The 16,120-nt window shown below is 44.6% G+C and overlaps 1 protein-coding gene and 1 long non-coding RNA gene across 3 annotated transcripts in view; one reads left to right on the top strand and one right to left on the bottom strand.

Annotated features, from left to right (window-relative positions):
- Positions 1 to 7,493, bottom strand: part of LOC130157330 (uncharacterized) — a 29,976-nt gene extending 22,483 nt beyond the window's left edge. For both annotated transcript variants that reach the window (XR_008824809.1, XR_008824810.1), the window contains exons 1-2: positions 6,882 to 7,493; positions 1,546 to 1,666 (exon numbers count right to left, since the gene is read on the bottom strand). This is a non-coding gene — a long non-coding RNA (uncharacterized LOC130157330). The remainder of the gene's footprint in view (positions 1 to 1,545; positions 1,667 to 6,881) is intronic.
- Positions 7,494 to 7,775: 282 nt separating this feature from the next.
- CCT4 (chaperonin containing TCP1 subunit 4) lies at positions 7,776 to 15,423 on the top strand. The gene is made up of 14 exons (XM_056356735.1): positions 7,776 to 8,019; positions 8,457 to 8,509; positions 8,754 to 8,843; positions 9,592 to 9,700; positions 10,934 to 11,076; positions 11,769 to 11,890; positions 11,977 to 12,109; positions 12,493 to 12,632; positions 12,938 to 13,034; positions 13,335 to 13,445; positions 13,751 to 13,881; positions 13,985 to 14,219; positions 14,806 to 14,919; positions 15,214 to 15,423. The coding sequence occupies exons 1-14, from the start codon at positions 7,902 to 7,904 to the stop codon at positions 15,226 to 15,228; spliced, it is 1,611 nt and encodes a 536-aa protein (XP_056212710.1). The 5' UTR covers positions 7,776 to 7,901; the 3' UTR covers positions 15,229 to 15,423.
- Positions 15,424 to 16,120: the final 697 nt, after the last annotated feature.

Here is a 16,120-nt window from a genome sequence, read left to right on the forward strand (position 1 = left end):
CATAATCACTGCAACACCTAACTAGAAAGCCACAAGGCTCAGCAGAAGATGTGCCAGTAAGAGGATTTGACTTCTTGAGGGCCAGTGACCGGGGACACTCCAATCTGACACCACCTGGAAGCACAACCTTATACCAACCCTAGTCTCTTGAACCTTCCCACCTATTGTGAGATGCAGGTTCATCATGACTGATTCCTTCAACCAGTTCTCACTCCTGACTTTTCACAGGTCTTCACTGCCTTCAAGCCAAAGCAACATGTCAAAGCCTCCCATTCTTTAAAAGTCCCCTTCCTGGGAGCCAGGCAAATTAGTCCCACTCCCATGTCCCCTACTTGTACTTAAAATAGCCCTCAACAGCTGATGAAGCACAGACCCCCAGCTAGGGGTAGTATCTCTCTCTTGCCCAATTACGCTCCACCCTTTCACAAGTGGGATGTAAGAGATTTAGCAGCAGGATTCAAAACATGGGACTTTTATTTCTCGACATTTCTGGTAAATATCAGTGCTTCAGGTGCATAAGTGCTTTCCCCACCACTACCACTTTATAGTTTCACCAATTTTATTTTAGTAATGATCAACTTCACTGCGTTGTAATTTTTCCCTTCTGTTTGAATCAGTGCTTCACTTTTTCCTGATATTTGTGCTAAGCTGCAACCACTCTTCCTTGGATATATTATATATACATTCTGAAATAATTTTCAGGTCACAAAAGCTAATGGCTTTATCCTGCCATAGCTCAAAAATTCCAGCTTAGATAAAAAATCCTCCATTGTATTTCCACCCAGAACTTGCGTTGTCTTGTAAATAGCTGCTGCAGCCCAAGAAGAGGTAAAATGGCACTCTAGTCAAAAGGGCAACTTTCATTTGAGTAAGTCACAGTATTTTCAAAGTAACTATTCAAGTATAAAATCTTTCTTTGAAAGCACTGCTTATTGCTAGTTCTTAAAAACAGTGTATACTTCTAGAAAAACTGATTCACCACATTATTCCCTATAGATTTTTTTATTGTAGCTGTACCTACTGATTTAGAAAGTAAACCCTAAAAAGCAAGCAGTATTTTAATCATTAGGGTAAAGTTATCTTGAAGCCCATTTTCTGGCTTCTACATAATCCAAGTATAACTGCAGAAAAAAACCCTCTGTTACCCCATTCCCCAACCTCAGAACCCAGCGCTGCCATTCTTGTAAACACAACTAACAACTACTTTGGACATTTCCTGTATTGTCATTGCTTTGGATAGTCACAAGCAGTGGAGCCGGCTCTCACGGTGCTGCTTGGGACTGGAGCGGGTGAGGAGAGCAACCAGGGAGCGAAACGGAAACTCTCCCACCCACGCATAAAGCCATGTTGAAGTTGCCCAGCTCTCCTGGTTGTTCCTCCCCCTCTTCCTGTTTGCACCCAACAGCAAATCCTGTTTGCGTCTCCAACCCCAAAGACATAAACCTTTGGCAGTGTGACTGGGATACCCAAACATATCTGAAACAATTTTACAAACTAAAAAAAGCCAACCCATTAAAAAACCCCACAAACTAATAATCCACTTACTGTTTCACAGTTCAGCTTGTCCTGTTTCTCTGTGAAAGGAAGATCACTTGGGGGAAGCGCAGACAGCATTTAAGTATGTTTTCTGAAGAGCTTGTGTAATTTTTTTCTCTGGCTTTTCTTCCTAAGAAGAAACCATTATTTGCATTCCTAAGAACCTTCTCCATTTGCTTGTCAATTTTTTCTTCTTTTTATAGAACCAAGTTCAAGCAAAAGAAGTCCAAAATAGCCAGTGGTGCATGTGGGTGCATCCCCAGAGTGTCACGGCAGAAGTGCATGCTGCTCCATCTCTAACTTGGCATTTGAAAATCAGTCACTGAGTCTCATGCAGAAACACTCTGGGAAAGGGAGCCGATCCCTGAAAATGCCTCCGTACAGTAAAAAAGCAGCTCTCTAAGGGCCAGAACCCACGCAGGCAAAGGCCTTGCTGGCTGTCAGGGAACAGAGAGGGACCACCGTGTCTTTGGTACAACAGCTGCCATTTAGAGAAGCAGTCACCAAGAGCCCTGTCCTGGGCAGCAGGAGCGGGTGGGTAGGAAAGCCCAGCACAGCAGGACTGGGCGCTTCAGCCTGATCCACCTCGGTGACAGAAGGGAGCCTGCTTTTGAGAGTTGTCCCTGGCCAGAATTGTGAGAGGCATTTAATGGGCCAGCTGGGAGACAAAGCAGCCCAAGGCAGGGACCTCACATCATACCACTGGCTTTTATCAGCCTCTTCCTGCAAGGATGCAAAAATCAAACCACCATGCTCATTCGGCAAGCACTGCACTCCTCCGCAGCGATCTCCAGAAAAATGCATTCATGTGGTGTTAGAAATGAGGATGCCTCTGAGGGTTCAAGACCTTGCTTGCCAAGAATCATCTGATTTGCACTTTAGTTGTGAAATACAGAGATACTTATCACAGGTGCGAACATGTTTCATGTTTGCGGAAACAGACACTAATAAAAGAACATGTTTAAACTCCGGGTGCTTTTTCTTTTTATCAGCTGTCCAAAGTATGCAGAGTTTGTTTTGAAGCAGGGTAATATATTACAAAAATAATTCCAACCTCTTTAAAAAGTAATCAAGCAGGACAACAAATTATATTCTTTTGAAATATATTCAGGAAACAATCCCTTACAGCCAGGCTGGTGTTCTGCTGTCATCTAGAGGGAGCGAGTGAAAATCATCTCCCCAGGTACTCCCCCACACGGAAATACTCGCTTTCACCGAAGACCCTCAGCCTGCACCCTACAAACCAAGGCTTGCTAACTTACACTACCCATTGCTCACCTGTGTGCGCCTGTGTATGCTTATTAATAACAACCGAAGGGAAAGAAAGCAGAAGTGCTAAGAATTAACAGTAGCAACAGTCCCAGTTCCATAGCTGGCATTCAGCAGCTCATTTGTCCCTCCCTCTAATTCTTCCTGTAGCCTGACAACCAGCATTTCTCTGCCAACCTGACACTCATAAGGAAAAATGTAAAATTTTTCTTAAGAGCAAGGAGGGGATTACTGTCTGGGAAAACCCAAACCAGTAAATCAGTCTACAAGTGCAATAAGACTTTTTAAAAATATTGTAGATTTTGGAAACAGAGATCAGATACCATTCATTGCGCTTATGGGAGGGGGAAAGGCAAGAATTCAGTGTTTTTTCATTCAGCACAGACAAAGATAAGTAACATTAAGTATGTTTGTGTTATTTGGTATCTTGAAATTCATTTGCCGTATCATATTATTGTGGAATAGTACAATAACTGGATGGGGATCTTCTAAGCAGCTCTTACCTGCCTCAAAACCCACTGATGATTCAACTGATGCTTGTGGATTTTGTAGATCCAGGGCACAGTGGTGACTTTTATAGTGCTGGGCAGAGAAATGGACCATGCTCTGAGCCGTGCCGCAGTACCTACGCGGTCTGCCTAGCCAGGTGCAGTGCCTCTGCAGCATCTGGTTACTCAGTACCTGAGCAGATCAGTGCCCCAGGCCCACTGATACATATAATTGATCTGCCCGTATGCAAAATGTAGCGGCTTGCATGCCCCAGCTCTAGCACCTCTGAAGACTCAGGGGCTGCCAAGCAAGCGTGAAATAAATAATCTCCATTTTCACTGCTAGAGCTGACCAACCCCTAACTTCAAGCTGACATTTCCCATACCACAACACATTGTTAAGAGTGCTTTGACAAATGTAGCCACCTTTAAAGGACAATCTTTGAAAAAAAGGTCTGAATCTATAGGAATCTCTTATAGCAAACTGCACAGGATTAGCAATGTTTACGCTACTGTCTTAGCAGAACAAAGTCACTATAAACAGAGTATTTTTCTTCTCTCCCAAACCACAGTGCAGCACTGTATTTTGTACTGCTACTTAATCCTCACCCTTCCGTGCTGGATGGTATTACCTACAAGTACATGTAAGAAGATAATACTTGTATGGCACATTGTGTATTTCCTGACATACTACCACAGTACATGTCCTCATTTTTGCTAGATCTTTTGCTGAAAAGGCTGGATGAGCAGCATTTTCAACTCTTTACCATGGCTCTCAGACTATATATATTTTTTAAAGGAACGTAAGGGAGAAAAAACCCTCACAAGGGTTTGTGTGGAGGGAGTGTGAGAAAAGGGACAAAAAGTCTCCACAATACATAGCCTATTGGATACACCCAGAGCGGGAGAGTACCAAAGTAAATCAAAACAAGTAAAAGACCCCCAAGAGAAGTCCATAAACCCCATTCGCCGTCTCCTCCAGAAGGTGGAAGCAGCGGTGCAGCTAACCCTGCCATGCAGGCGGGCCGTGCCGGCAGGTCCTGCAGGGCTCTAACCGGGGCACAGCGCTCCCCCACCACGAACCATAACCTCTGGGCTGAAACTCTAGCCAGAAGGGAAAGGAATCACACGTTCAGCGCTAGGTAGAGACTTTCTTCTTCCTTGAAAAACTAAAATCTACTTGTTGTGCAAAATATTTTGTGCTAGGAAGTCATGAGTATTGCGTTTATTAAGTGTTTAGAAGCCACTTCTCTTATCTGAGCATGATTAAGTGACGATTCTTAATAACTTATCTAAGGCCATTAGGTGAAATGATGTCACCTTCTCTTTGGCAATCATTTGTTATGCTGTCATCAGTACTGCCTTGAGAATAGCTGGCAAGTTATCTCCAGGAAAAAAGACCCTACATGAGTCTGATGGTTATATCCAACCTGACGTAAGTGCAGTAAGTAGTAAAGATACACAACCCAGGCATTTTTTCCTTGCAAAAAGGACAGAGATGAAAATATTCCCAGAAGTCCCATTTTATCCTAATCATATGTTTAGTTGTCCGCTGACGATATTTATGCTGTGAAGGTTGTTCATGTTGTTCACATTGCAGCAGAACTAGCAAGGTCCACTTGATATTAGGACTCCATTTGACAAGATGCTGCACAAACAGCTAGTAAAAAAGCGTATCATCTAACTGCACCGGACTAGAAACAGTTGAGGAAGAAAAATAAGAGAGACAGAGGTGATGTGATCCTCCCAGAGTCTCAAGCACCTTGTACAGCTGTGACTATCAAGATGACACTAGATGACAACAGCCTTTAAATTAGCCAGACAACTCCTTTTAAATCCAGTGCAAACCTGAGTGCACAGGCTAACGCTTACAAAACCCTTAATCCTAACCGAGCCCTGAAGCCTAGCTCTAGAGAAGCAACCCTGCCAGACCAAAATTATTAGTAAGAAGGTAGCTGCTAACCATTGCAGCCCTAAACTTAGCTCACCAGCTTGTTACATAACAAGTGAAAGTCCAGGCTCTCCACCCAGCTATGGAAAAAACTCCAACCCCAAATGATTTGTAACACTACAGGGGCTGGTTTTGCCACACATGGAGCTATGTGTGGCAAGGTGGCTGTGACAGCAACACGTCTAACCTTCATTTCCTTCAAAATCCTGAAAAAACCTTGCTCCTAAGCCTAGCGCAACATCGAGCAGCATATGCTCACGGATGGTAAGAGCATACAAGCTAGCTGTGTCAGAAAACCAGGGCCTTTGCGCCTCTTTGGCATCACCAAATTCAAAACCTCGTTCAGCACCAGAGAAGCACTATGTGCCACTGCCTGAATTCACACAATACCCTGAAATGTAGCTATAACACTTACATACATTCAGGAGAAACCAGGAGCCTCCTGTAATACCACAACAAAATCTAAATGATGCCTAACTAGAGGCGACAAGCGGATGACCAGCTACAGCAACCTAAACGTACCTCAATAGCTCTTTTAAAAGCTTGGCACTCTATGAGTTCTAGCTTTAATGTTGCATTAGCGTTAAATGTCCAGGATTTAGTGCTGTTTCCATCGCTGCTTGAGATACTTTAAGATCAGCGTCAGAGTCCCCAGTGATCTCGGTCATTTATGATGTCTTTCTGATGATTTGGAAGGTGATATAAATGCAGGTCAAGCCTCTTACTAGCAGACCTTTCCCCTGTCTATGCCCTGGATGTATCGCTACCTTTTTATGTAAAACTCTTTTCTTCTCTGCCTGTTAAAATATGAATGAAAATAAAAAGTCAAAGATAATTCACTTCCAAAACCTTCTCTCTATAATCTCCAACAGACAAAGAGCAGTTATCTACGTTTCAGTGGTGCATAAATCCAGAGAAAAAAATCCAAAGCAACTGTTAAGAACAGGTGAGAGATTATGAAATCATGTGACTGCGGAGTCTTTTTTCCCTGTTTTTTTTCCTGACAACAGAGCTGTCCAAATGCTTGATTTTTATGTATCACCAGACAAAGCTGGCACTAGAAAATTGCTCGCCATGAGGATATGCTTCACGTGCAGTGAGCTCCTGATATAGATGAAGATACTTGGAAACTGAGCTCAAGAGCTCACATTCTTTGCCCGTTTCTTACAACGCACTGTCTTACATCAGCAGCACCTCACTAGTGCAGGGACACATTTCTTGTATAACTGTCTCTACATGGGAGCACTGTACTAGCACTGCCATATCATAGATTCTGACTTTTCACATCCAGTTAGAAAGGGATATGCCATAAAAATGCTATGGTTTAGATATTACTTGGGCATTTTTCTTTCAGTCAGAACTCTTTGGAGCTGCTGTGTCTTACTGTGTGTCTTACTTTGAACAGCATACAAAATTAATTCACTTTGTGGATTCAAGTATATGCTTTGCATCAGAACCGTATTTTGTTTGTATTCTGTTCAAGCTGCAGAAAATAATTTAAAGAGCTATTCAGAAATCCCCAAAAGACAGGCATACAGAAGCATCTTGTATCAATACAGTAGTTGAAGCAAGATCCTCCTAAGAGATGTGAGCTATTTTTCAACTCTAACATTATTTTTATTGGTAATAAAGCCTACCTTTTTACAGTGGTGATACAAGCTGAAACATGAGTCCCTCAGGCATTGGTTCTGTTCTTCTCCTGCAATTAAGTCGGCCTAACTCCACTTGTGAATAAAGCTGCTGCTTAAACCCCCTTTCTGGCAACAGGTTCTGCAAAGCACAAAAACCCAGGTGCTTGAAACCTGCCCAGAAGAGCCAGGATGCCATGGCAGGCCTTGGTCTTAGCAGGGAAAGGCGGCAAGGCGCCACACCAAGGCATGTAAAGGGCCAAGGCCAGACCCGCCAGGCCAGAAATGGCGCCGAGCTACAGCTGTGCTCCCGCCCAGAACCGCCTGCCAGGTGTTTCTGGCACAGGCGTGCAGCTGGATTTCACAGGGCCTGTGTGGTGACGATGAGACCAACGGCGGGATTTGGTGGCCATAACATAAGGAAAAGGTACCGCTCCTCACAGCCCTGGGAGCCGCCTTCCCTCACGGAGGCCCCCGCTAGCGGGACCCTTTCACCAGCCGCCTCACGGGCGCAGAACCCACGCACGGCTCCGTGCCTCTGTCCCCCGGAGCCCCGCCTCGGTGCCCCTGCTCCCCCGAGGGGCAGGCGGAGGGGGATGGGGGGGAGGAGGCGCCGCAGTGGAGGACGCGGCGGCCCCGCTTCCCGCCTCAGCGCGGGCGCGCCCCCCCGCCCCCTAGCGGCGGTGGCGGCAGCGCGGGCCCAGCCCGCCATTGGCGCAGCGCCGCCCCCGGAGCCCCGCCCCGCGCCGCTGGGCGCGAAGCCGTGGCGAGGCCCCGCGCGGCCCCTCGCGCAGGCGGCGGGCGGGCCTTTGGGTGTCCGCGGCGTTCGCCGGCGGGCGGGGCCGGCGCGTCTGGGCGCGCGGGGCGCGGGCGCGCGGCGGGCAGCCCCGCGTGACGTCACGGCGGGCGCCAGCCGGCAGGACCCGGGCGCGTCGAGGCGGGGGGAGCGGCGGCGGCGCCTTCTGGAAGGTTCCCGGCGGGGCTGCCGTTACCGCTCGGCCCATCCGTGCCCATCGGCGGCGGGCGACCATGCCGGAGAACGCGGGGGCCAAGGGCCACGGCGGCGCCGGGAACCGGGCCAAGGGCACCTACCAGGACCGCGACAAGCCCTCCCAGATCCGCTTCAGCAACATCTCCGCCGGCAAAGGTGAGGGGCGGCCCCGGCGCGCTGAGGGGAGCGGCCCGGCCCGGGCCTGGCTTGCAGGGCCGCGCCGCTGGGGTGCCGAGCCGTTCCCCTTGGCCGCCCCCGCGGTTGGTGGCGGCGGGAGGCGCCGGGCCCGGTGCGGGCCGTGTGCGGCGTGTGGCACAGGCCGCGGGCGGGCTGTTCGGCGTGGAACGGCCCCGTGCCCGTGCTCAGCTGTAAAATGGCCGTGGCCAGGCGGCCGTTGTTTCAGAGGAGCTGTGGGAAGCAGCCCCGAGGCAGCGCCGGGTGCCTTCGCTGCTCGGTGCTGGCGCGGTGGCTGGGCACTGCCCGGTGCCGGGAGGCGCCGCCTGGCCAGGAGAAACGTTTGGAATGGTGGAACCAGCGCTTGTAGCTCTTCAGATCTTCTTGGCAAACGTGTGGGTTTTTTTCCCTCTCCCTAGCTGTTGCCGATGCAATTAGAACAAGCCTTGGACCAAAGGGAATGGATAAAATGGTAAGCTTCATACTTAAACGTTTAAAATGTTAAGTTTACTGGAGATGCTGTAAAGTCAGCGTGGTTTATGTAGGATGCCATCTTCTGTCTTGAAATTATTTTCTAGTTTTCATTTACTTAAGGGAACGTGTGACCTAAATGCACGTCTCCGAAAAATAATGTCAGGAGAAAAGTTCTACATCAAGTATCAAATTAAAGATCTGTAGTTACTGATCAGAGCTGTGTTTCTCCTCTTCCTTCTCAGATTCAGGATGCTAAAGGAGATGTGACAATCACTAATGATGGTGCTACTATCCTGAAACAAATGCAAGTTCTGCACCCTGCAGCCAAAATGGTAACTGTTTGTTTTCCATTGCTTGGACAACGGCAGAGCTTAATTTCTGGGACAAAAAAGCATAGTAACACTTTATGTGGATTTGAAGAGCGTTACTTGCTAGTATCTCACTAGATAGAGCAAGAAGTTTTGTGCCGTGTGCTCCAGGAACATATATTTTGATTGTAAAATGTGCTGAAGAGTTCCAAGTCCTTATTTCTTACCACGTTCCTTATGCATAATAGCTCTGGTCATGCTGTAAGACACAAAAGCATCTAGCCCAGACTTTCACCTCTCATTTGAGAGAGAAGAGTCAGTGATGCCCCAGACCACTAGGACAGAAGAGAAAGAAAGAAGAGTATGAGTTAATGTTATGGTCAGGTGGCCTGAGGATAGGTAGCCTGGCCTTTTGAGATGTTAGACCTCTTAGATTTGGCTGTGGTTGGAGGTGGAAATGAGCCTCCTGTGACCCTCCTGCAGGAAGGGGAAAGGTAGACCTGTTAGACAGGTGTGATCAGATTTAAGCTTGGGAGAAAAGCTTTTTTGTTTCGTTTTACCATAGCTGTATTTCAGCGAAATAGGTGTACAAGTATGGGAAGTAAGTCACAAAAGGTACAAACTTCAGATTAGAAAAGACATGATTCGTCCTGATAGCAAGTTTAACTTCGGTAATGCTGCATTCTTGACTACCTTTTGTTGTTGTTGCAATTGTCAGTGTTTGCAATTAAGTGGCAGTATGTATAAATTTTTGTTATAATCTGTTGTTTAGTTGGTAGAGCTGTCAAAAGCACAAGATATCGAAGCTGGTGATGGCACTACATCTGTTGTTGTCATTGCTGGAGCTCTCTTGGATGCCTGTTCCAGACTTCTTCAGAAAGGTAAATAATATATTTAATACAAAAACATGACTGAAGGTAATTGTAAGTCTCTTAAAATCCTGCACGTATCTAATGAAGCTTAAAGTACCTGTGTCCGGTTGAAACATGAGAGGTAACTGGAGTCTTCACACCCAGGTTCTACTTGGGTCCCACTCCTGCTTAAAAAATCCATTTAGCTTTTTATTTTTAATTTAATGCATTACTGTTGATACAGGAAGTAGTAGCTAATCATGTGATAAATGTTTCTGTGCAAATACTCACTTTGATTGTATTTGTACTTCTTGCATGGACAGAGATAGTCTAAGAAAGTATAAATGAAATTTGGGACCAGTGATTCTGTAGGTTTTTTTATATTTGGCAAATTTATCGCCTCCCATCGCTTGTAATATATGGCTCTTGAAAAAGTCTAGTCAGGGAAAAAATGTGAGTTCTTTTCCATCATCTCAGGGCATTCTCATGTAGTCATCTTTCCTGCAGTTCAGGAGCTTTTGTAGCTGGCCAGCCACATAAGAATTAGGTTTCTGTGTGTGCTGGAAATAGTGAGGATGGTTGGACCTGCAAAGTTCTGTTCTGCCTCAGATCTGGACTTAAACTTGGCGTCACCTTGGCAGACACCATTTTGCTTGTTGTCCTCTTTCTGGCCCCTACCAGTAGTTTGCTTGTGTTCATTTACTTCCTTTCCTGGTGCTGGTGGTGCTGCCAGACCAGCAGCCTGGCACCCTCTGCTGTAAGAGGTAGTTAGAAGATCCCTGTCTTAACATTTGCCCGTAAGCTGCCTGCTTTCAAAAGATAAAGGGTGTGTCACACACTACAGAGACATCAAGGACTTTCATACACAACTTGGAGAAAACAAGTCTTTGGAAATCTGAAATGAGATTGCTGTTAGGCTCCTTGTAGGTAACCTGAACAGAAGCAGCTTTAAGAATGCCAAGGGCAAAGAAAACAGAGAAACTATGTTTCTGGGGTGTCAGACACTGCAAGGAAATGTGCTGTACTTGACTGTGAGGACAAATTATTAGGAACGGTAGAGCTTTTTTCCTCAGCTTTAAAACTGGAAAGTAGTGTGGGAGGTCATACACTCATGAAGAACACGTGTTGCTAAAATATCTTCAATTTATTCTGACAATTAGGAGCCTCTCTAATCTTAAAAAGGAAGGAGAGGGTGAGGAAAACCCAAAAAAACCACTGGTTTGAAAGCATGACTGTTTAACAGCGTTTTTATACTGCCCACAGGAATTCACCCCACCATCATTTCAGAGTCATTCCAGAAAGCTTTGGATAAAGGTATTGAAGTATTGACCAACATGGCACAGCCGGTTGAACTGAGTGACAGAGAAACCTTGCTGAATAGCGCAACTACTTCGCTGAATTCAAAGGTATGACTGATACTTGAGCTTGTACCTCCAGGGTAGCTGGGCCTTTTTTTTTTGTTCAGTTTTTCCCAGTTCCTGCTGCTCTTCGCTTGATAAGAATACCCTGTGCATCACAAATCCACTTGGTTTTCAGACATTGCCTTTGACTTTTCAGAAAGTCATGGTTGCCTCAGATTAAATTGAAGCACTCAAACTGAATGCCATTCTGAAATACATGGCGATCTCAGATGTCGACTGTAAGTGTAAAAACAAGCCTCAAGTGAAAATAGCAACAGAAGAATCGGGTGGGATACTGAGAGCTTTTGCCAGCAGTTTGTGCAGGGTGTTTTGGTTCATGTGGCAGAAACTCCTGAGACAGTATCCAAATCTGGAGAAGTGTGCTAGTTTCCCTTCCAGTGCAATAATCTGGGAACTCTCAAAAGTCTTCTTCTAAGAGTCTAAGCAAGAGAAATTAAAGCCGCTAAGCATGGGTTTTCCCCCCACATGGCTGTGCTTTCCTTTAAACGGAGCAGCCATTAAGAAGACGCCACGTTATGACATCTGGTTGATGGACAAGGAGGGAAAACAAGCTTTGTTTTAAAATTCAGAGTCAGACACTGAAATACAGTGTCAGTATTTTTTTGAGTTTACTGTTTATCAGTGTTAAATCTCTCACCTTTTTTTCCCTCTCCTTTCTTTACTATTCAATCCCTTAGGTTGTGTGTCAGTATTCTAGTTTACTTTCTCCAATGAGTGTGGACGCAGTGATGAAGGTGATTGACCCAACTACAGCTAGTAGTGTGGACCTGAGAGATATTAAAATTGTTAAGAAGTTGGGGTAAGAAACAGTTCGTAACTAGATGAATTTTGTCTCTGGATTCAGCTTCCCAAAGTGCTAGAGTCATAGATGTTTTTTGTTTCCAGAGGCACAATTGATGACTGTGAACTGGTTGAAGGACTAGTCCTGACTCAGAAGGTGGCAAATACTGGTGTAACCAGAGTGGAAAAAGCCAAAATTGGCCTCGTTCAGTTCTGCTTGTCTGCTCCAAAGACAGATGTGAGTTAAACCATGACCACAGTGAAACCTTTTGCTGTAGTACTTGGGAGATGCAAATGTAATGGTAACACGTTGGGTTTTAAGATGATGTGATGTCAGCTCTATTCCACAGCTATAATGAAGGTCTGCTGGGTATTGCATAGATACTCATAACTCTTTAAGAACTTGGATTTGGTATAAGAAAGAAAATAGTTCAAAAGTCCAGTATTTCTCATGATTTAAACAATCTCTAATTAGACATATTCTACTGTCATGTTTGTTTGCTTTGAATCGCAGGCTCCTAAGTTAAAGAATTTGGAACATCTTAACACTTGCTTTTAAAGTCAGGAGTGCATAATACTTGTTTTTCTTTCTCTTTTTTTTTTTTTTTTTTTATTAAATAGATGGACAACCAAATAGTTGTTTCTGATTATGCGCAAATGGACAGAGTACTGCGTGAGGAGAGAGCCTATATTCTAAATTTAGTGAAGCAGATTAAGAAGGCTGGATGCAACGTACTGCTGATTCAGAAGTCTATTTTGCGGTATGTTAATACCGATGTACTGACTTATGTGGGTGTTTGGGGGAACAGCTGGAATTGTTTGGAATACGTGGAAGATTGAAGCCAAATACTAACAGTCACACTTGGCAGAGCATCAGGCTGGCTGTAACAGTGACCATACCTTTAGAAAGCAGCACTAGTGTTGTCTATATTTTGAGTTTAATGACATCCCTACTTTGCAGTCTGAAGAATTTCAGCACTGCTGGTAAGAAGCATGCAACTGGCTAGTAGTATGACCCGGTTACTAAAATAGCACTGTGGACTGACTACTTCCCTCTTGTTTTTAGGGATGCTCTTAGTGACCTAGCCCTCCATTTTCTGAACAAAATGAAGATCATGGTGGTTAAAGACATTGAAAGAGATGACATTGAGTTTATATGTAAGGTAAAGTGAGTTCTATAAATGGCTGTTAAAGTAGCAGTGGTGTTTAAAGTCTACCCCAAAACTCTGTACCCAGCCAGTGCCATTTATTGTGACACTTCATGAGCTTCATGTTCCGATACATCCCTCAAAACCATTCCTGTTCTGTTGAACAGTCACATTTCTAGAAAGATTCAGTACAGATGTAAAAGTTAAAGTCCTAGCTGCGTTTTTCTGTAATAGGCAGAAGAAGTTACGTGGTGTACTTGCTGACTTTGCAGTTCATGTGCTGGATTATTTTTGTTCCCCCCATTATTTTTTCAGACAATTGGAACTAAGCCTGTTGCTCATATTGACCAGTTTACTCCTGACATGCTGGGGTCTGCTGAGCTGGCAGAGGAGGTCAACTTGAACAGTTCTGGGAAACTAATAAAGGTGAGTGAGTGACAAAATATTAATACCTACTTAATTATGTTAATAACAAGTGCTAACTTTTAATGTTTTTTTACTACCGAAATTACTACATTGAAGTGCCTACTTCTGATCCCTGAGTAGCCACTGACTTGGGAAGTGTAGTGGTTTTGCTTAGCCAGATGTCAGTACTGTTGTAGAGCTTGCAAATACAAACTCAAAACTCAATTTGTTTTGTTGCTCAATTTGTTGCAAATACAAACTCAAAAAAGTCTGTTTCTGTCCAGAAGCACTTTTTTTTGGTCTTAGTATTCGGGTTTATGTTTTAGATTACAGGCTGCACAAACCCTGGAAAAACTGTAACCATTGTGGTACGTGGATCCAACAAACTTGTTCTAGAAGAAGCCGAGCGTTCAATTCATGATGCCCTGTGTGTCATAAGATGCTTAGTTAAGAAAAGGTAACGTCTGCGTTTGGTTAGAGTAATCAGTGTGCTAATACTACAGAGAGCTAATCATTTAGGTACTGAGGTGAAATGGGGTGTAACTTTAATTTGTCCGCAGAGCTTTAATAGCAGGAGGTGGAGCCCCAGAAATTGAGTTGGCACTGCGCTTGAATGAGTATGCTCGCACTCTGAGGGGTATGGACTCGTACTGCGTCCGTGCGTATGGAGACGCACTGGAAGTCATACCGTCTACACTGGCTGAGAACGCTGGTCTCAACCCTATTTCAACTGTAACAGAGCTAAGAAACAGACACGCTCAAGGAGAGAAAACAGCTGGCATTAACGTCAGAAAGGTAACTGTTATATGCATAGCATAGCTAAAAAAATACTCGGGCAGTACAAGGAAAATACGCAGCATTAGGGCAGAGCTAAGGACAGGGCAAGTTTGTCTCTCCTAAGTGTCGAAATGTCCCTAAAATCAGTGTTCAGGTAGATGATAGCTTATTCGCTGAGGCTTTAACAGCTTATCTTGAGTATTGATAATAGCAGGTATTAAATACAAGAAACTTCCTGTATCTTTTCAAAAACGTTACTTCAGCTACAAAAGTGGATCCATTTAGAATGGTCCATCAATATTACCGGCAGCAGAAGGTGCCCGTATGCTACGAGTAGCACACCTGGGCTAGCTTCTTTCAGTTGTCACTCCTTAAGCTGGCATAACTGTGCTTATCTTTTCTCATGGCTGATTTTTGACTGGATATGCCAAGTGCTTGGGGGAGATGATGTGTACCATAATATTCCGGTTGAGGGTGGGAGAGTACAAGCCCTTTGATAGGCTAGTTTAGAGCTGACTGTTCTTCTTGGGATTCTACTAAAAGAAAACTTGCAAATCAAACTGTAGTCTGATTTGCAAAAAGTAAAAGCTCCTTGTTCTCATAGGGAGGCATTTCCAACATCTTGGAGGAGTTGGTTGTCCAGCCACTGCTAGTGTCTTTGAGTGCACTGACTCTTGCAACAGAAACTGTGCGCAGTATTCTTAAGATTGATGATGTGGTGAGTAGTGTTTGCGTTGTTTTGGTTATTTTTTTTTTTCCACAAGCACCAGGATGGTTATTGTCATCTAATTTGCTGTACCTCAAAATACAACTGTGGTGTAGTTTTCTCAGTTGTATGCTACTTAAACCATTTGGTCTTCTACTAACCGCAGTTGGAACAAAATGAAATGCATTATAAATCTGGCACTAAAGTAAGGAGCTAAAAGTGACTAAAAAGCCACGATGTTTAAGTGAAGACGTAATTGTTGCGTATCTGGTGGGCGTGACTGACTGTGTGAGCTCCTCTTTGCAGGTGAACACGCGGTAAGCTGAACCTCCGGAGATTGGGGACCGTGCCCTAGACCTCCTTCCCTGGGGTCTGGTTTCCTCGCCAGAAGCACCTGCGTGAACTGTCTTGAAGCCCCCAGAGGCTTACGTACTTTTATCAGGTTAATTTAAAAAAAAGTAACTGTTTTCAAAAAGGAAATCCTGTTTATCAATAAACATGCGGTAGTCTGCTTGAGTCTTCGTTTTATAAATTTGCTGGAAATAAGGTAAACCTTGTTATATTTGCTTTTGTGTGCCACATGCACTTAGCTCTGGAAAGTTTTAACAGCAAATAATTAGCTCTTGTAACATACTCTTAAAAACACCATTGAATTTGCGCTCTAGTGACGTGCTTGCTCGGAGCTGCTTCTATGAAAGTTTTCCAAATTGAGGGGTATTACTCAGTGGTGGAAGCTTTTAGACATCATAAGCTCCACACCCAGCCCCCGATCAGGCTGTTTTCCCCAAGGTGCGTGAAAAATCAAAGTATACTAAAGTATACTATTGTATAATAATGGAAATTACACTGTCTTAAACAAAGTCCTAGAATATCCCTTGAATTGGATTACTGCGTAAGGGAAAGTGACATCCCTTGTTCTGGTCCCTGTGTCTTGGTGCATCAGGTAGTGATGGGGGTAGGGTGAGCTGTAGTGTGGGGGTTCTCGGCTACCAGGGAACTTCACGAGAACTCAGTTTTGAGTTAATTTAGTTTGTTTTTAATGTTACATTTCATAGTTTAGAATAAACATTTTCCAGCTTCTGCTTCCTAGCCTGAGCTGTTGAATGTCCCATAGGACATCCAGCGATGATCTCTTGTAGCTTGGGTGTTAACGTCCATTAAAGCTTGCCTGCCATAGCGCGAACTTCCAGTTCTTGACAAGACTTAGAACAAC

The sequence above is a fragment of the Falco biarmicus genome, chromosome 12 (assembly GCF_023638135.1).
Source record: "Falco biarmicus isolate bFalBia1 chromosome 12, bFalBia1.pri, whole genome shotgun sequence".
Classification (NCBI taxonomy): domain Eukaryota; kingdom Metazoa; phylum Chordata; class Aves; order Falconiformes; family Falconidae; genus Falco; species Falco biarmicus.